General features: G+C 46.5%; 1 protein-coding gene across 1 annotated transcript in view; it reads right to left on the reverse strand.

Annotated features, from left to right (window-relative positions):
- Positions 1-870: 870 nt before the first annotated feature.
- The window catches only part of usp19 (ubiquitin specific peptidase 19), a 50,130-nt gene continuing 29,994 nt past the window's right edge, over positions 871-21,006 (reverse strand). The window contains 11 exon segments of the mRNA XM_055166462.1: positions 871-4,417; positions 9,738-9,913; positions 11,888-12,054; positions 12,288-12,440; positions 12,524-12,740; positions 12,826-12,933; positions 13,045-13,385; positions 13,905-14,048; positions 14,127-14,245; positions 17,614-17,754; positions 18,881-18,982. Of these exon segments, the coding sequence (XP_055022437.1) occupies positions 4,301-4,417; positions 9,738-9,913; positions 11,888-12,054; positions 12,288-12,440; positions 12,524-12,740; positions 12,826-12,933; positions 13,045-13,385; positions 13,905-14,048; positions 14,127-14,245; positions 17,614-17,754; positions 18,881-18,982 (1,785 nt within the window). The 3' untranslated portion in view covers positions 871-4,300.

Raw genomic sequence — 21,006 nt, forward strand, 5'->3', positions numbered from 1 at the left:
ACCTGTCACTCACCTGACACTCACCTGTCACACTCTGTCTCTCACCTGACTCACCTGTCACTCACCTGACACTCACCTGTCTCTCACCTGTCTCTCACCTGACACTCACCTGTCACTCACCTGACACTCACCTGTCACTCACCTGTCACTCACCTGACACTCACCTGACACTCACCTGTCACTCACCTGACACTCACCTGTCACTCACCTGTCACTCACCTGACACTCACTGTCACTCACCTGTCACTCACCTGTCACTCACCTGTCACTCACCTGTCTCTCACCTGTCTCTCACCTGTCACTCACCTGTCACTCACCTGACACTCACCTGACACTCACCTGTCACTCACCTGTCACTCACCTGTCACTGTCACTCACCTGACACTCACCTGTCACTCACCTGTCACTCACCTGTCACTCACCTGTCACTCACCTGTCACTCACCTGACACTCACCTGTCACTCACCTGTCACTCACCTGACACTCCTGTCACTCACCTGTCACTCACCTGACACTCACCTGTCACTCACCTGTCACTCACCTGTCACTCACCTGTCACTCACGTGACACATGTAAATTCAGGTTAAACTTGTGTCACGTGTTATGTTCTTTTTACAGATCAGAGTTTGTGTTCAGGTTTTGGCGTCGTCTTCCTGCTGGTTTATGTCTGTGGGTCTGAACCAAACCAAGAACCGACACAGATCCACCGTAAAGTTCAATGTTTCTGGATCAGATTTTAAAAACAGAGCATCTCTAAAGTCCCGCGGGCCCCTGCTCCATCTGAGACGTCTCGCTCTGCCCCTGGTCCCTCACGAGAGACACAAATAATGAGGCGACAGAAAAAAAATAAATAAATAAAAATCCGGAGCGTTTTGAGCCATTGTCAAAGAGTTTATTATATTAACCATTTTATTCTCCACAGCAGCATTTTAATGATCCCATGTTACGCAGAGACACAGAGACACGACTCACGGACAGAAACCAACATCAGGCTCAAGGCCGAAGGCTGCACTTTACAGGCGAGACACATGCACATGCACAGGCCCCGCTGCGCAGGCGAAGGCCCTGCTGCGCGGACGAAGGCCCCGCTGCGCAGACGAAGGCCCCGCTGCGCAGACGAAGGCCCCGCTGCGCAGACGAAGGCCCCGCTGCGCGGACGAAGGCCCCGCTGCGCGGACGAAGGCCCCGCTGCGCGGACGAAGGCCCCGCTGCGCGGGCGAAGGCCCCGCTGCGCAGACAAGTGCCTGACTAAGCAGCGAGACCAGACTACGCAGACAAGTCCCGACTGCGCAGATCGGCTCCGACTGCGCAGACGAGGGCCCGACTGCGCAGCTCCGTCCGTCCACAGGAGCAGGAAACAAAAGTACAAAAAAAAAAACAAATCATCAACAAAAAAACAAACACCCAATGAGATTCTGCATAAAAAGTCAGCGCCTGATATTATTCCTTCTGCTACAGCCCAGTGCACCTGTCAGATCACCTGCCAGGGCACCTTTCAGAGCACCTGTCACAGCACCTGTCATCCAAACCAGGTGCGGTCTGTGAAGCAGCTCAGGTTTGACCCGAGCTCAGATCAGCACCAAAGTTGTGACGCCTGTTTCACCGAGATCGTCTTTAAAGGTTCTGAGTCGGAGTCGCTCCAACGGGAACGACCTTTAAAACACTTCAAACGTTTTTAACTTTCTCAACGTTTACATTTCCTTCAACAAAACTCAAAAAGGCGTCCGCTCAGATCAATCGACTTTTACTGTTTTTGTTAATTATTTGAATCCAGAGACGTGACAGATCTGAAGCTCATCAAACTATTGAACATTTGAATAAATTTGAACTCCAGGATTTTCATTTGATAAATAATTTTGCAGTAAAAAGTTTTCCCATCGCCTGAAGTGTCGCGCTGGAGGTTTGTAGAAGTTCCACTTAATGTTTTTGAGTAAATGTGTCGTTTTCTCCAGCAGCTTCATCACCAAATCTTCAACCAACAAACTCCACAAAGGGTAAACATTCTTCCACCGCTGCAAATTTCTTTGATCTGACCAAGATTTTTAACCTTACATCAGGTTTTTCATCCTATTTTCAGATTTATTATCGACTCACTTGTTCAGAGACGCTCAACTCTCGTCTAGAGTCGTTTATTTGAAGAGAATTCAACTAAAGTCAAGTCAAATCATCTTGCTGCAACTCATTTTCTGATTGATTTAAAGTGTCTCTCAAGTGTTTTAATCTTAAATTTTAGCCAAACTTTTGCAGTGATAAAGAATTTTTCCACAACGATCCAATAGGGGTTTGCAAAAATATCAAAATATCGATATATCAGTATCGATATTGAGTTCTGCGGCTTCGATATTTCACCAAAAGGATTTTTTGGTTTATTTGACTAAATGATTTAGTTCCAGCTCCAGTTTTGTTGTAGTTTATGCGACACATTTGACATTTTCACTGTTTTGAGGATTAAAATGTTTGTTTCAGATGAACTTTACACAAGAAGAAGTGATTTAACAAAGACTTTTAGTGTCACACATGAGTTAGACTTTATTTTTATTTGAATTATGTTGAATCAATTTGAAATATTTATCGTATCAAATCGAAAGCTCCCTGTATCGACGTCTGTATCGTATCGGTAACTTCTTAATGATCCCAGTCCAAACTATCAAGAGAAGAAAAGACGAAAGTTTAAAGGAAACAACGAGCCACATTAATCTCAAACTCAACTAAACTCATGTTGTGGTGCTGGAGACGTGGAACATTTAAACGTCACAAATCCATTTTTATTTGTAATTGTAGAATTGAAGTTCCTTCTGTTTTGTTCCTGATCAGAACATGAGTTGAGTTTGTTGTGTGACGGTTTTGTGTCGTCGTCGTTTTCTTTAAGTTTTCTTCTTTCTTCTCTTCATAGTTGTGGATAAATTCATCGCTGTAAAAAAGTTTGGCCAAAATTTAAGATAAAAACACTTAAATCTACCAGAAGTGAAATGATGTGTCCACGCAGAAGATGATTTAACTTCAAAATAAACGACTCTAGACAAGAATGAAGCGTCTCTGAAAGAGTAATAAAAATATGATGAAGAACCTGATAAAAGATTAAAATTCTTGACAGTGATAGTGGAATGTTTATCCTTTGTGGAGTTTGTTGGTGATGGGGCAGATTTATGAAACTACTGGAGAAAGCGACAAAAAAACATGAACCGAAAAGTGACGTTTACTCGACGTCGCGGCACTTTTGGCCGTTGAGAAAAAGATCTGTGTATTTTTTTATTTATGTTAAGGCTGTAAAAACAGAAGAGGATTTAGTTTCAACATCAGTTTTTAAACTTTTAGCATCAACTAGAATCAGATTTTTCATTCGTTCGCGTCGTTAAACAAACCACACACTTTATTTTTCACTCGGACTGAAAATTAAATCAGGTTTTACCCCGGAATTTGAATTAAACACGACATTTTCACGTCGACATTTCCCCCTTGCGCTTCTCGTTTCGTTTTCTCGGTTTCTGTCGATCCTCCGTTTTGTTTCCCAGAGCAACTTTCTGCAGAACAAAGACTCAACGTGGTCCGGGTTCGGGTCCCGGAGGCTCGGCGTTGGTCTCGGCGTTGGTCTCGGCGTCCGGGCCTCGCGTTGAGCTCCGGGTGCGGTAGGAGCGTCTGCCGCGGCAGCAGGAGTCGCGCTGAAGTTCAGAAAAGTTCAGTTTCCCAACGAAGACGACGGCGACGAAGAGTTTGGGTAAATACAGATCCGATAAAAGACCAGAACGGGTTTTTTTTTCTAAAAGTGAAAGAAGCACCTCTCCCGATCCGCGTTTAGTCCTGGAGAGTCCTGGTTTAATCCCCGGGTTAGTCCAGACTCGGTCCTCGTCTAGACCTGTTCAAGTTCTCGCAGAGTCCAAGGGTGGTTTCAGTTTAGTCCTGGTTTAGTTCTGGTTTAGTCCTGGTTTCCGGTCTAGTCCATCTCCTCCAGGTTTGTGTAGTCCTGCTGTAGGTTCTTGTCTAGTTCTAGTCCAGTCCTGGTTTAGTCCTGGTTTAGTCCTGGTTTAGTCCTGGTTTAGTCCTGGTTTAGTCTCTGTTTAGTCCACCACCACCATGTTCCTGTAGTCCTGGTCTGGTCCTGGTCTGGTCCTAGCTTAGTCCTGGTTTAGTTATGGTTTAATCCTGATCTAGACATGGTTTAGTCCACCTCCTCCATGTTGCTGTAGTCCTGTTTTTAGTCCTGTTTTTAGTCCTGTTTTTAGTCCTGTTTTTAGTCCTGGTTTTAGTCCGGTTTTTAGTCCGGGTTTTAGTCCGGGTTTTAGTCCGGGTTTTAGTCCGGGTTTTAGTCCACCTCCTCCATGTTGCTGTAGGACGGCGCGGCGCTCTCCCCGATCTCGGGGCTCAGCGTTGGGGGTCCCTCTTGGTCCAGATCGGGTCCGAACAGGGACTGACCGGAGGCCTGAAACACAAACCAGGATTTAACCCAAACTCCAACAGGAAACAGAACAAAAACCAAAACAAAAAAAACACAAAAATAAAAAGACAAAGCTCCACATTTGAGACGAGGAGAGCTCAGAGTTTGGAAGCCGTTGTGTTTTATTTTCGGGAGGAAGCAGCGTTTGTGGAGGCGTCTTCGTCACATTATTGCAGATTATTACAACGTTTAAAACCGTTTAAATCATCAAGAATTCATCATCATAATAAACAAGAATCATTTCATTTACACAGTTGATTGGACAAAACGTCGTTAAGACCAAAAACAAACAAACAAACGAACAAACGACCAGAGCCGATTGTCGCGGCCAGGAGGGGGCGATGTGGAGAAAACAGAAAACCAGAGTTTGATTTTAACAAGATTCAAGTAAAATCCCATAATCCTCTATTTTCTGTTCTGTTCTTAGTCCTAATTTTGTCCTGGTTCAGTCCCGGTTTAGTCCCAATTTAGGTCCAGATTAGGCCCAGTTTAGTCCTTGCTTAGACCCACTTTAGATCTGGTTTAGTCATAGTTTAGATCTCGTTTAGTCCTGGTTCAGATCCGGATTAGTCCCGGTTTAGTCCTGATTTAGGTCCAGATTAGGCCTGGTTTTGTCCCGGTTTAGTCCCGGTTTAGACCTGGTTTAGTCCCAGTTTAGTCCCGATTTAGGCCCAGTTTAGTCACAGTTTAGTCCTTGCTTAGACCCAGTTTAGTCCCGGTTTAGTCCCAGTTTAGTCATAGTTTAGACCTGGTTTAGTCCCAATTTAGGTCCGGATTAGTGCCGGTTTAGTCCCGGTTCAGATCCAGAGTAGACCCAGTTTAGTCCTGGTTTAGTCCTTGTTTAGTCCTGGTTTAGTCCTGGTTTAAGACCCAGTTTAGGCCTGATTTAGACCCGGTTTAGTCCTGATATAGTCCTGGTTCAGTCTTGGTTCAGTCCTGGTTTTAAAGACGTAAATAAACTCGTCTGCTTCTTCTGAACGTCCACACTTGACTGTGATTGGTTAAACTCGGCCGTCACTCGCTCACAGACGGCGGAGTTAAACCCTCGTGTCCAATCAGGATTCAGCTTCCCCACGTGGCCCCGCCCTCATTACACATGCGCATATTCATCACCACCACATAAATATTCAGAGCAGAGATTTGCATAAAGCTCTAAAACTGGAGCCACGGCGCCACCCTGAGGTCAAAACATTCACACGCCGCTTTGGATCAGAACCAGAACCAGAACTCAAAAATAAATAAAATAAAAATAAAAAAATAAAACGATTAAACTCCGACGAGACGGACGCTCTAAACATCTGTGACTCTAGAGCGGATTTATTCTGATTAAAATGACAAAATGTAAATAAAAAAGTGATTAAGTGCTGTGTAAGAGTAAATCAGATAAATGAGTTTAGAGTTTAGAGTTCAGAGTTCAGTCGTGTTTTCAGCTCCTGAGACTCTTAAATATGGCTTTAAAACACTAATCACACATTTAAATTACATCACGTTAAAACTTCTTCATTCTGACAAAGTGTAATTCTACTTATTGCTTTTTAATTTAAAGTTTTATAATAAGTTTTTTTTTTTGGATTTCAGCGATTTCAAGTTTGACTTTGTTGAAAAAATATTCTCAGTAATAAAAATAACAAACGGATCAAATAAAGTTTCTTTCTGAATCTGTTTTAAGACACACAGATGTTCGTGCAGAGACTTTTGTGTTTTTAAGATTCTCATAGGATTAGTTTTATTATATTTATATTTATTTGTAGTCATTGTGGAGGAGAATCTTAAATCTTAATCCCAGGTGATTAAGATCCGTGTCTGTCATTTGTAAAGTAAAAATTCTGCCTCAAATGACCGACTGTATTTGTCCAAACTCAGACGTCGGGTGATAAAACTCGTCCAGTGTGAATCTGCGTCTCAGAGTTTGTTGTTGTATTTGGTTTCGGTCAAACAGAAGTAAACAACAAGACCAAAAACTCAAGTTAATTCATCTGATATAAAAGTGTATTGAACAGATACATATGTACTCGAGTTTATCAAACTGTTGATCTTTTTTCTGTACCATTTTTGGTTCTAAAGTTCCATCCGTTTTAAACAGACCATGTATGAAACATGGAACAAAAATTATTTCCCAAATTTCAAAGACCCAAAAATCATGTAAATAAATGTTTGTATTTCATCATATCTTGTGTTATTCCATCTTTGAACTGTTGATGAAGGGACAGGATTTTAAAAAAAAAAAAAGTATTTAAAATGATAAAAATGTTCTTGGAAGGACTGACATATTTTATAGAAATAGTTTCTTTCATTTTGAAGTAATATTAAAGTTTTCAGAAGAAAAAAAGCAACAAATGATGTAAAATCCTGCACCTTCTACTTGTTTGTACAATTTTCCCTCCGTTACTTTTCCCTCCGTTACCATGAACTTTCTTAATAAAAAATCTCATGAGTCAAAAAGTCAGAGGTTTTTCAACCTAATCTTGTACCATATGGTAGAAAACTATATGAAGCAAATATTCAAACCAGTTTGTTAAGGATATGGAAGTGAGAACCAAGAGTTATCACTGTTTGGATTTATTGACCAAAAAGTGCTGCATATTTCATTCCCTCCGTTACCGACATGAGTTTTAAAATTTTTTGTCTTGAACTTGAAAGAATCTCACAGGTTTAACTTGACCCTGTTGGAGTGTAACTCTTTCCTACATTCTGATACTTTACTTATTTCAATAGTTCCTCTAGTTTCTGAATAAGAGACATTTGAATGTCAAAAATCTGACCCTGTTTCCTCCGTTACCACTTGACTGGACCCAGTTGAATCTTTTCTGTCTCTTTTCTTTTCGTGTTCTTTTCTCTTTCAGTCTGTCAGTGGCAGTAAAACAAGAGTTATTTACAGACTTGGTTCATCCTGTGCAAATTCTCTGTGAATAACACAAGTGTCGGGCGGGAATCTGCAAATTACCAGACGTCCCCAAATTGGATTAATCCCGTGTGAAAGCTCCTCTTCCAGCACTTATTAAAACAAATGTTTTGGTTGGAGAGCGACTCAGCGAGCGCGCGGAACGACCGCAATTATTTTTAAGATGAATAAATGTTTAGATGATCCAGGAATAAATTAAATCAGAATAAACCACCCACTCACTTTGGAATTAAGTTTAACTCTGAATAATCAGCAGGAAGTGTTTACATGCTCCTTTTAGAGCGGAATTAATTTAGATTCAGAATACAATTTTTAATTTTAATTTTTAATTAAAGTGCTCATGTAAACGGGACAACTGAGACTGAAAGAGAAAAGAAAAAGAACAATTACAACAACAAAGAGTGAGATGTAGATTCACACTGGACGAGTTTCATCAGCCCACGTCTGAGTTTGGAGACACAGTTTCTGTTTCTGTTTGAGTTTGTCTTTGGTCATTTGTGGCAGAGTTTTTACTTTACAGACACGGAGCATCCACACAGGATGAAGATCTGAGGCTCCTCCACAGTTCCTACAAATCACCACAGGTCACAGGTCACAGGTCACAGGTCAGACTGATCCTGTGAGAATCGGGAATAACACAGACGTTTCCCTGTTGGATTTTTCCCAAGTGCATAAAACTCTATCTTGGAGTTTACTTCAGTTTTGATGTAAAGTTTAAATATAAAGTTTTCAGAAACATTTCATCTGACGCAAAAACCTGCAGACCTGATCTGATCCTGTTTGACTCTGGAGCATCTTTGTGTTTAAAAGGAAAATAAAACTCAGTTTATTTAAAGTTTCCTCTGAGCTCCAGACTCAGACCAGGACACAGAGTCCAGGACGGACCAGGTCCTGGGACGAGTCTCAGGTCCAGACTCAGTCCACTGTTACAGGGACTCATGCATAGACAGGCCACTCCAGACCCACTTTAGTCCTGGTTTAGTTCTGGTTTAGTCCTACTTCAGTAGACTACAGGTCACAGGCCGAGTCCCTGGTTTAGACCCAGGTTCAGTCCTCAGACCCAGGGCCCCTGCAGTAAATAGATCCTGGTTTAGTCCAGGTTTAGTCCGGGTCTGGTCTGGGCTCAGACCCAGGGCGCCCTGTAGATGAGGGAGTAGAACATGTTGATGACGAGGCCGAGCGCGGCGGCGACGGTGGCGAGCAGCAGGTATCGGGTCCAGTCGTCGTCCTCTGACAGGTGTTCTGACAGGTGCTGTGACAGGTGCCGTGACAGGTGCGGGTCCCCACGGCTCCCCGGGGCCCTGCGCTCGGCCCGGCCCCTCGGCCGTCTGCGCAGACCCTCGTCTTCCTCCAACTCTCGCCAAATCAGAGCGGCCTGCGATTGGCGGAAACCGGGGTCAGGCTAACTGTGCAACGCAGGCTAACGCAGGCTAACACGGGCTAACTCACGCTAACTCAGGCTAACTCACGCTAACTCACGCTAACACGGGCTAACTCACGCTAACTAAGCTAAGCCAGGCTAAACCAGGCTAACTCACGCTAACACGGGCTAACTCACGCTAACGCAAGCTAAGCCAGGCTAAACCAGGCTAACTCATGCTAACACGGCTAACACGGGCTAACTCACGCTAACTCATGCTAACTCACGCTAACGCAAGCTAAGCCAGGCTAAACCAGGCTAACTCAAGCTAACACGGGCTAACTCACGCTAACTCACGCTAACGCAAGCTAAGCCAGGCTAAACCAGGCTAACTCACGCTAACACGGGCTAACACGGGCTAACTCACGCTAACACGAGCTAACTCACGCTAACGCAAGCTAAGCCAGGCTAAACCAGGCTAACTCATGCTAACCCAGGCTCGCTCAGAGTGAGTGTGGTGAGTGCAGACTGTAGCTCGACACTTTAGACTTGAGTTAAAGTTTGAATAGAGTTGGATAAACAACTCAGAGCTTCAGGTGAAAGTCACACGACCTGAGGTCACACGACCTGAGGTCACTCTCGCCTCAGGTCACAGTGATTGTACGACAGGAGTTTTAGTTGTTGAACAGAGACTGACAGAGAGGTGTAGATAAACAGTCTGGTCACGTCTGTGGAGACTCAAGTCTCAGGTCAGTTTAAACAGAAGCTCTTTGGCTCAGGCCGAGGTCTGAGGAAAAGAGCCAAAACACCACGAGACACAAGAGACTTTAGAGACTTTAGAGACTTTAGAGTCTCTGTGGGAGAGTCACAGTTCTTCTGTTTAAGTTTTTGTTTATAATCATATAAATAAATAAAGAGCCTGGACGCTCGTCTGTGACAAACCTGCTCTTGTCTCATCACAGACTTTAAAGCGTCTTCATCGCTCTCTTCCTCGCCCTGCGCCGCTCAGAGGGGGGGGGTGGGGTGGGGGTGGGGGGTCTCACCTGGCTGGCGGCCGCTCCCGCGGTCGTGGGCGACTCCGCTCCGAGTGGGCGGGGCACGCGCGGCGGTCGCTCCACGGGGCTGTTCCTGCGGCGGTAGAACAGGACGTAGGCGTAACGAGTCACCACCTGAGACTCCTCCACCATCGTGACGGTGCTGTCGTCAAAAAGACGCCAACCTGACCAGAGCAGACCAGAGCAGACCAGAGCAGACCAGACCAGAGCAGACCAGAGCAGACCAGACAGACCAGAGCAGACCAGACCAGAGCAGACCAGACAGACCAGACCAGAGCAGAGCAGACCAGAGCAGAGCAGAGCAGACCAGACCAGACCAGAGCAGAGCAGACAGAGCAGACCAGAGCAGACCAGACCAGACCAGACCAGACCAGACCAGACCAGAGCAACCAGACCAGCAGACCAGACCAGAGCAGACAGACCAGAGCAGACAGACCAGACCAGACAGACCAGACCAGAGCAGAGCAGACCAGAGCAGACCAGAGCAGAGCAGACCAGAGCAGACCAGACCAGAGCAGACCAGACCAGAGCAGACCAGAGCAGAGCAGAGCAGACCAGACCAGACCAGACCAGACCAGACCAGACCAGAGCAGACCAGAGCAGACCAGACCAGACCAGACAGACCAGAGCAGACCAGAGCAGACCAGACCAGACCAGACAGAGCAGACCAGAGCAGACCAGACCAGACCAGAGCAGACAGAGCAGAGCCAGACCAGAGCAGACCAGACAGAGCAGAGCAGAGCAGACCAGAGCAGACCAGACCAGAGCAGACCAGAGCAGAGAGACCAGAGCAGACCAGAGCAGACCAGAGCAGACCAGACCAGAGACCAGAGCAGACCAGAGCAGACCAGAGCCAGACCAGAGCAGACCAGAGCAGAGCAGACCAGAGCAGACCAGAGCAGACCAGAGCAGACCAGAGCAGACCAGAGCAGACCAGACCAGACCAGAGCAGACCAGAGCAGACCAGACAGAGCAGACCAGAGCAGAGCCAGAGCAGACCAGAGCAGAGCAGACCAGACCAGACCAGACCAGACCAGACAGACCAGAGCAGAGCAGAGCAGAGCAGACCAGACCAGACCAGACCAGAGCAGACCAGACAGAGCAGACCAGAGCAGACCAGAGCAGACCAGACCAGACCAGAGCAGACCAGAGCAGACCAGAGCAGACAGACAGACCAGACCAGAGCCAGACCAGACCAGACCAGAGCAGACCAGACCAGAGCAGACCAGAGCCAGAGCAGACCAGAGCAGACCAGAGCAGACCAGACCAGACCAGAGCAGACCAGAGCAGACCAGAGCAGAGCAGAGCAGACCAGAGCAGACCAGAGCAGACCAGAGCAGACCAGACCAGAGCAGACCAGACCAGACCAGACCAGACCAGAGCAGACCAGAGCAGACCAGAGCAGAGCAGACCAGACCAGAGCAGACCAGAGCAGACCAGACCAGACCAGACCAGAGCAGACCAGACCAGAGCAGACCAGAGCAGAGAGACCAGACCAGACCAGAGAGCAGACCAGAGCAGACCAGACCAGAGCAGACAGAGCAGACCAGACCAGACCAGACCAGAGCAGACCAGACCAGACAGACCAGAGCAGACCAGAGCAGACCAGAGCAGACCAGACCAGAGCAGACCAGAGCAGACCCAGACCAGAGCAGAGCAGACCAGAGCAGACCAGACCAGAGCAGACCAGAGCAGACCAGACCAGAGCAGACCAGACCAGAGCAGACCAGACCAGAGCAGACCAGACCAGACCAGACCAGAGCAGACCAGAGCAGACCAGAGCAGACCAGAGCAGAGCAGACCAGAGCAGAGCAGACCAGAGCAGACCAGAGCAGACCAGAGCAGACCAGAGCAGACCAGACCAGAGCAGACCAGAGCAGAGCAGACCAGACCAGAGCAGACCAGAGCAGAGCAGACCAGAGCAGACCAGAGCAGACCAGAGCAGACCAGAGCAGAGCAGACCAGAGCAGACCAGAGCAGACCAGACCAGAGCAGACCAGACCAGACAGACCAGAGCAGACCAGAGGGTTAAGAGCACAGAAACAAAAGAGAGAGGTAAAAGTTACTATCATGACAACACAAGATGTTCATGTTTAACATGTTTGGTTGTGTCGTGTGTAGCTCCAGGTGCTTCTCACCGACGTCGCTGCGTTGGCTGTTCTTGTCGCTGGGCAGGCGGGCGTAGGCCGTGTAGTGCCCCCCAATCATGCCCCCGTAGTGGTTTATCACAGCGTACAGGTCGTACACAGGAGCCTGCTGCAGGTCGTCCTTCTGACCGATACAAAACTTACTCAAGTCCAAGTTTCTGCAACGAGACGAGCCACGAGAGCCACGATTACGACTGAGACTGTGAATGTGGAACACGATTTGAGACACGAGTGTGAAAACCTCTGGACACACGACTCACAGCTCAAGAGTCTAAAGAGTGTGTGTTTATACAGGTTGAGGACAGAGCGTCAAGAGAGGGGCACTGTGGACAGGTGCGTGGACAGGTGCATGGACAGGTGCATGGACAGGTGCATGGACAGGTGCGTGTACCTGACGGGGAAGTCCACCATGTCGTTGATCTTGTCTCTCCAGATGAAGCTCCTGAAGGAGAAGCGTTTGAGTTGGATGATCAGGACGTTGGGCAGGCGCCACAGGAGCAGCTGTTTAGACGCCTCTCTGTGCTGCTGACACTTGGGGCAGTACCTTCAACACAAACATGAACATTCATGAACATTCAGACGCTCCTCAGCTCCATCTCCGTCACAGTGAAGACCCTCTGTCCTCACCAGGCCTCCTCTGGGGCGAGCACCTCCGGGCGAGTGAACAGGTTCAGACACTGCTCCAGACTGAAGTGTCCGGCTCTGGACGTCTCACTCAGGGAGCCCGGGTCCTCCTCAAACTCCAGGTCTTTGGAGCTCACCAGAACATACTCCTTCAGACGCTCGTTATTCTTCCACACCAGCTCCAGAGTGCAGTCCTCAGACAGGTCCAGGAGACTGTCCTCTGCAGGAGGAAGAGTCAGGGAATAAGTGGACACGAGGTTCTAATGTATTCAGCTTATTTAAACAGAGATATGAACGTTTGAAACCTCTCTCCTCCAGCTTCTGCTCCTTGTTGTTGGAGTCCAGGATGGAGATGTAGAACTGACTCTGGCCCGACAGAGCCTCAGGCGAGTGCTGGTATCCAGTGACAGCCGCTGACACACAAACACAAACAGATCACATTATGAACCAAAGGCTCTGACTCTGTCACTGCCCTTTGTCTCCTGCTCTGTTCATCTGCAGATGTTCTGAGTGTTTGTTGGTACCTTCTGGCCTGACGGCTTTTTCACAGGACGTCTCCTTCTCTGCGTGAGGGTCGGAGCAGCAGGAGGCCGAGGAGCTGAGCTCAGAGACTCCAGAGTCTGTGACGGTGGAGGGGGAGGACAGGGGCTGAGCGTCCCCAGAGACGAGCGCCGAGGCCTGAGCACACTCTGCCTGCTCTTCGGCCTCTCCGGGTTCTCCGGGTTCTCCGGAGCTCTCGCCCATGGCCTCGTCCTCTGAGCCCTCTGAGGGCACAGACAGCGGGGGCAGGTCCGAGCGGCTCTGGGAGCTCTCCGGAGACAAACGTCCAGACTGGAACGGAGGCTGGAACACGTTCACTGAAAACCTAAAGACGCACAGAGACACAAGGAGAAGAATGAAAACATGAGATCACGACATCACGAGATCACGACATCATGAGATCACGAGATCACGACATCATGAGATCACGACATCATGAGATCACGAGAGCTCAGACAGTTTAAACAGAAAGTTTAAACAGGACACGACCCTTTGACTTTTACACTCACATCTGTGTTGGAACTTTGGAAACATTCTGACGCCAACAACAAACTAACTCAACCAGACCAGGACCAGACCAGGACCAGACCAGGACCAGACCAGGACCAGACCAGGACCAGGACCAGGACCAGGACCATGTGGTTAGTCTCTTTGGGTCCAGTTGGAGCAGCGCCTGTACCCCTGTCGTAGCCCCTGTCGTAGCTCCTGTTGCACCTGTCGTACCTGCCGTAGCCCCTGTCCCCGTCGTACCTGTCGTAGCCCCTGTCCACCTGTCGTAGCCCCTGTCCCTGTCGTACCTGTCGTAGCCCCTGTCCACCTGTCGTAGCCCCTGTCCCCGTCGTACCTGGAGTAGCCCTGCAGCAGCTGAGTGAGCCTGGCGGTGGTCAGTCTGGACTCGGGGACGCTGATGAGGAAGGGCAGACCCACGAGCTCGGTGTGCGGGCGACACAGAGCCTTGTGGTTGGGCCAGTGGGTTCTCTGACACACCCTGAGGGACGAGAGGGTCAGAGGTCAGAGGTGAAAGGTCACGGGTCGGTCTGACGGAGGCGGGACGGTCGACACTCACTGGTTGCAGTATCCGACGCGGTAACAGCGCGTGCACCTCTTCAGTTTGTCCTCCTCGGACACGGGCGGCTTCAGACACGCGGCGCACTTCGAAATGGGAATGTTGGGGACTTGGAGTTTCTGAAAACGTAAAAAAAAAAAAAAAAGGTTTAAGGGGTTAGTTCTACTGAAATTAAAGGTTGTATGGAGGATTTTTTTTGTTTCAAATTGTCAGTGATAGATTATAGATGCAGTCGCCTTGTAATTATGATGACCAAAAAAAAGAGAATAAAAATTCATCAACTCTGGACGTGGTGGGGCTAAACATTTGCCAATAGATAACGACACTGCCTCGTTATCTGTGAGCTGACAGGCTGTCAATCAAACTCCCTACGTTTCTAGTGTAACTGACTTGCCTGCGCCGCCGGTACGTGGTTTACGTACGACACAGACGCTGTTTACTCCACCAACACAACAGTTCTTAGCGGCTTTTTTCACCTATATCTTCCTCGCAGTTCACACAAAGTTTGTTGCGATGGCGACAAGAATCCAGGAGCAGTTCGCCGCAAAAGAAAGTCCGTTTTTGAGGTGAAAGAAGAAAACAAGGGGAAAAGCAGCGAAGACAAACTAAGGTGATTCTTGGAGATTCATTCCAGCGATGGCGCGACTGAAGCAGACGAAGAGTCTAAAGACTGAACCACTGGTCACAAATTACTCCTGGACAGGAAACTTCTGCTGATTATGAAAACGTACTTTATTTCCAAGAGTGAGACAAACGTTTTTCAGGACACAAATGTGATATCCTATGTCTGAAAACGTCATTTTCAATGCAAAGAAAGAGTCCACTTGCTGCTGCGTGTTGTAGCTAGTTCATTCGCACGGAATCTCTGCACCCCTTACTGCTCCTCTCTCCTCTCTCTCCTCTCCCCGCTCCGTTCTTCCCCCTGCTCCTCACTTCTTCTCTGCGCACGAAATGTCCGCGCCCCCCCTCCCCCCGCTCCTCACTTCTCCGTCTTGCCTAACCAACACTGTAGTTAGTTGTTTACAAGTCATGTGCAGCGATGAGGACTTGTTTTCTAGAAACAAACCTGTTTGTGGCGTAAGGAGGAGGAGGGAGGAGGTGTTTCTACGTAGGAGCTGTGGGGAGGGGGGGTGGTTTCACGCAGGAGCAACATTTGAAAAATGACAAACAGTCGCTGGATTTCTCCTTCCTTGGAAAATCCTCTATACAACCTTTAAGTTTCAACATGTAAAAAAAGGCAGTGAAATGTTTAAAATTCAGGAGTGTAATTATCGCCGCGCTGCTCTCCTCAGGGGGCAGGTCACTGTGACTGTGACAAACTGCCTCAATCCAATAAACAACGATTTAACATTCAGCAAAATAAAACTCGGGCCCGGGATCGATGAGCTCTGTGGGGAAAATGGGAGCAGGACTTCAGCAGCACGTTTTATATTTGATAATAAACCGGTCGACTCTTCACACAGACTGTACAGACACTATCAGACAGTACGAGGCTCCTCCCACTCTGCCCCCTACAGTCTGTGCTCGTTTTTCTGGACTCAGACTCAGGTTCTGTTTCACACAAACGTCTCACACACGTCTTCTGACTCAAACTTCTGAGACAAGTGTGAGAAAAAGAGAAAGTGCTTATCACGAGTGCGTTTGATTTACTCTTTCCCCCATGAAGACGACATTTGACGACCCCCTTGTTTCCTTAATGACGACTTTTGACTCCTCCGCTGTTTCACTAAAGACGTGATTTGACGACCTTTAGAAATGGCTCGGTTTTTCACATGTAAACAGAGACTGTGATCGGTCGGGGCCACTACAACCCACACTAGACTGACCAATAGGATTCAAGGATATGTTTTTCGCCGATTTTTTCCGAAGTTAATCAAAGTTGTGACGATGGAGCTTCGGGAAAAAACACAACACGAAACACGAGCAATGGAAAGATCGCGGCGCACAGTTTTAGAAATAATGAGGAGCGGACGTATTTTATGGATAAGTTTAGAGAAAGTGACTTTTATAGATTTCAAAGTGATGATGAAGTTGATTATAAAGTGGAAAACAGCGACAGCGACGGACTTACAGAGAGTGAAACTTACGAAGATGAGAATACAGCTGATGCGTCTGTGTGGAGTCCTGCGATGTCCAAACAAACTATCTGGACTTTATACTCGATTATGAACCAAAACTGTCCTGAAATCTGGATGTTGCTCAGGCCAGTCCTTTAAAATATTTCAGTCTTTTTTTCCAAGATGTGATGTATAACAGAATCGCTACAGAAACAAACACTTATGTGGAGCTCTGCACACGAGAAAGTGACCAAGATGACACATACTGGACTCCCACTGACGGGGAAGAGTTTTATTATTATATTATTATATTATAATAAGCTGAATTTGTTGAATAAATTAAATAAGTTGAATAAGTTAAATGGAAAAAATGAATTAGGTGCACACAGGTGAACAACAGGTAAAAACAGGTGCACACTTGGCTTCACTGTATCTGGTGATATGAAATCTGTTTAAATACTTTGACAAAGTATATTTTTAATTTTTTTTATGAATATAATACTCAGAACATGCAGATATCAAATGATGAATGTAGTTTTTTGTTTTCGATTTTGCACCTGAGCAGGTAAACTCTCATTTTCAGTGAGCTGTTATACACCTATAAATGAGTTGAATCACATTTAAATATCCAGAAATGAAGAGTTCAGAGTCTGAGGTTTCCAGAGATACAAATATGTCTGTGTTACAATTAAGTTCATGAGTGTAAAATTGATTTATAATCACTCGTGGAAGTCTGTTTTCTTTTATGCAGTGATGCTCTATGGGCAGAACTAGTAACATATGTATGGGTTGTTCCTAGTCGGCGTCCGGGGGGGAAAGAGTTAAAGCCCACGTGAAGACAAAAGCGATTCTAAAGTGAATCTCTTTGTCGTTCCTGCATCTGTGAAGGTCAAATAAAGTGAGTAAAGATAAGATCAGATCAGATCTCTGTCCAGTTTTCTCTCGTCCTCCTCAGATGCAGAAACAGAAAACAGCTCCACAGAGACTCACAGCTGAAATATTCTAACAAACTCTGACCAAAACAAAAAAAACACGGAGACCTGGAGGAACACGAGGATCGACCAACAGGACACCAGGATCCAACGACTCAATATTCTATCGAATATCGTTACATCCCAAACAAACGGGCTTAAAAAATAAAGCTTCACTCTGTGTCATGAGACTTTATGATATTGAACTTTTTCATGATGTTCAGATTTTATTTTGATGAACCTGCAGGTCAAACGAGATGTGATGGTAAAAAAAGAATTTCCCCTCAGAGACGAGAAAGTCTAAAGTCAAAAAGTCAAAATCAAGCAGTAAGGAAGCAACGTCTGATTCAGAATTTATAACAGATTCATTGTTTGTAAATGATGCACCTGTCAGCCCTGTCTGTACCTGGTGCACCTGTCGGCCCTGTCACCTGGTGCACCTGTCGGCCCTGTCTGTACCTGGTGCACGCGCAGCTCCACCACTCTCTCTTTGGCCAGGTCTCTGGAGAGAACCTCGAAGCAGAACAACATGTCCGACGCAGAGACGGTGTCCAGGGAGTGAGACGGCAGCAGGACGCGCTGGAACCGGCACTTAGCCACCTGCACACAGAGATGGAGACAGAGACAGGTGAGGACAGGTGAGGACAGGTGAGCACAGGTGAGGACAGGTGAGCACAGGTGAGGACAGGTGAGCACAGGTGAGCACAGGTGAGGACAGGTGAGGACAGGTGAGGTGAGCACAGGTGAGGACAGGTGAGGACAGGTGAGGACAGGTGAGGACAGGTGAGCACAGGTGAGGACAGGTGAGTTTAAACAGGTAAAAACAGACTCCATCCTCCACTGAGACCAACAGGTGTGAGACTTTAACAGGTAAAAACAGACTGATGGTCCTTCAGAGACAGAGAGACACATACAGCAGAGCCCAGGTGAGCCCAGGTGAGCCCAGGTGAGTTTAACCAGGTAAAAACAGACCCATGGCCCTTCAGAAAGAGTGAGAGATACATACAGGTACACACTGGTAAATACAGGTGAACACAGGTGAGTTTAAAGCTGCAAAAACAGACTAAAGGCCCTTCAGAGACAGGGAGACACACATACAGGTGAGCACAGGAGAGCACAGGTGAGGACAGATGAGGACAGGTGAGTTTAAACGGGTAAAAACAGACTGCATCCTCCACTGAGACCAACAGATAAAAACAGACTGACGGCCCTTCAGAGACAGGTGAGCACAGGTGAGCACAGGTGAGCACAACCAGGTAAAAACAGACTAACGGCCCTTCAGAGACAGGGAGACACACATACAGGTGAGCACAGGTGAGCACAGGTGGGCCCAGGTGAGTCCAGGTGAGCACAGGTGAGTTTAACAAGGTAAAAACAGACCCACGGCCCTTTAGAGAGAGAGACACATACAGGTAAATACAGGTAAACACAGGTAAACACAGGTAAACACAGGTGAACACAGGTGAACACAGGTGAACACAGGTGAGCACAGGTGAGCACAGGTGAGCACAGGTGAACACAGGTGAACACAGGTGAGTTTAACAAGGTAAAAACAGACTAACAGCGCTTCAGAGAGAGTGTGAGACACATACAGGTAAACACAGATGAGCACAGGTGAGCACAGGTGAGTTTTAACAGGTAAAAACAGACGGACGGTCCTGCAGAGCTCATGCTGAGGTAAACCCAGGTGAGTGTGACCAGGTAAACTTCGCCCCTCAGGTCTCACCTCGGCCAGACGCAGGTTCTCGGCTTTGACCCTGACGCTGCGTGAGATGGACTCCAGGACCTCGGCGGTGCTTGAGTGCTCTTTGCTCACGCTCACCAGGAACTGAGGAAGAAGAAGAAGAAGGAGAAGAGGAGAATCATCAGGAACCATGTGACAAAGTCGGTGTTTCATTTCACACACTTAAGTTAATTTGTTCATCTTCATATCCATCTAAAATTACATCATTCTTAATTCTTTTAATTATCACATAACACTTTGTTAAACTGAAAATACTTGATCTTGACACTTTTAAAGACTTGGGAGGAGGTTTTGGGCCAAACACGTGGAGGAGAGAATTGGTTTCAGTTCTTTTTAGTTTCATTGTTTTTGTGTTTTTGGTTTTATAGTTTAAATACAACGCACTGTTTGGTTTGTGTTGAGCACTTTGGTCCATGTGAACAAAAAAAATCCCGGCTTTTGACTTTTGAGAGTTACGTATAGTCGAGTTTCAGCTGACGTCATTGTTATTAAAAGTGCACGTTGCTGCTGGGAAATATTTTGGTCGGAGGCAAGAAACACGGTAGCGTCAAACACAGTGCGTAACCTCGTGTATTTCTCCCTATTCCTGCTGCATTATCATATTATTGTATTCTGAGTGAAAAGAACCGCTAACGGTGAATTAAACGGCTTTCAAACATCCGCAGAGCAAACGTAGAAGATCCTTGAACAAGTTCAACAACACATGGAGACTCTTGGAGGTTTTCATCTTTTCTGCTGTGAATGGCCCAGGAGTTTCCACCAAGTCATTGTGGATGTCGCCCAAGTGAATATTTGTCCAGGGAGTTGGAGATTCTGACCAGAAGTTTGGTTTGGTCCAGACTCTGTCGGGGTTGAAAAGGGTGATTTGTCGTCCGTCGATGTTTATGACCAATTTCTGGTCAAATGGTCTTGGGTCCTCTGCCGTTAGAGTGGAGAAATAACCGGGATCAATACCCTTTACGTTCTTTCTCGCTCCGTCTCTCATGTTCAATTAGTGTTTCTTGCCGCCGACCAAAATAATTCCCAGGATGCAACGCTTTTGTCAACAATGAAACTCACCTATAAGAGAGGTGCTAGTTAGGGGTGTGCAAAAATATCTAAATATCGATATTTCGCATCGTTTAATGTGATGATACAGTATCGATATATCACCAAGAGGATTTTTTGGTTTATTTTACTAAATTATTTAGTTCCAGCTCTAGTTTTGTTGTTTGTTCAGAGGAAGGAAACTCGTTTATGCGACACATTTAACATTTCCGCTGTCTTGTCGATTTAAATGTTTGTGTTTCAGATGAACTTTGCACAAAGAAGTGATTTAACAAAGACTTTTAGTGACACACACAATGTAGAACACAGGTGTCAAACATATGGCCCGGGGGCCAGATCCGGCCCTCCAAGACCTTTAATCTGGCCCTCGGCTGATTTTCTACTCAAATATTTTAATGATATTTTCTATTAAAATGGTGTTAATTTTGTGTGGTGTTTATCACAGCAGCGTCTCCAGCGTCTCTGTACGTGGCCCCTCCCACCAGAGCAGCACAAATGAAGACTTGTCTCTTTCCAAACGTCTTAAAGGACGATCGTTTTGACTGTTGACCGTGACACCCTCATCAGAAAAATGTCCAACATGAGAAAAGTGGAGCCGAGTGCAGAATTTTACAACAAAAATGGACTTATTCCTGTTTACAGACAAGTTCATGTTCAAACTTTGTGTTGAAATTGTATTTTTCTTCAAGTTTCAGGTTGTTCATAATATTATAATATTTTGTAAAAGAAAGAGTTCATCAATTCAAAAAGATTTCTGTAATAGATTTGTGTTTCTCTGCACAAATATTTGAACTTATTGTTATTTTTGGCGTTTATATGACATGAGTTTTCTGATCTGGGCACTTTGGGATCAAAGTCGGTTGGACACGACCCCCGGAACAAAATGAGTTTGACACCCCTGATGTAGACGTTACGTTTTTATTGAATCATATCGAATTGATTTGAAATATATTGTACTGAATCAAAAGTTCACTGTATCGAGGTCTGTATCGTATCTGTAACTTCTTAATGATTCTCAGCCCTGGAGGTGATGCTGACCTGGGGGGTCTAAAGGCAAACAG

This window comes from Boleophthalmus pectinirostris, unplaced genomic scaffold (genome assembly GCF_026225935.1).
Source record: "Boleophthalmus pectinirostris isolate CB_2022bp ecotype Guang Dong unplaced genomic scaffold, ASM2622593v1 HiC_scaffold_8, whole genome shotgun sequence".
Lineage (NCBI taxonomy): Eukaryota > Metazoa > Chordata > Actinopteri > Gobiiformes > Gobiidae > Boleophthalmus > Boleophthalmus pectinirostris.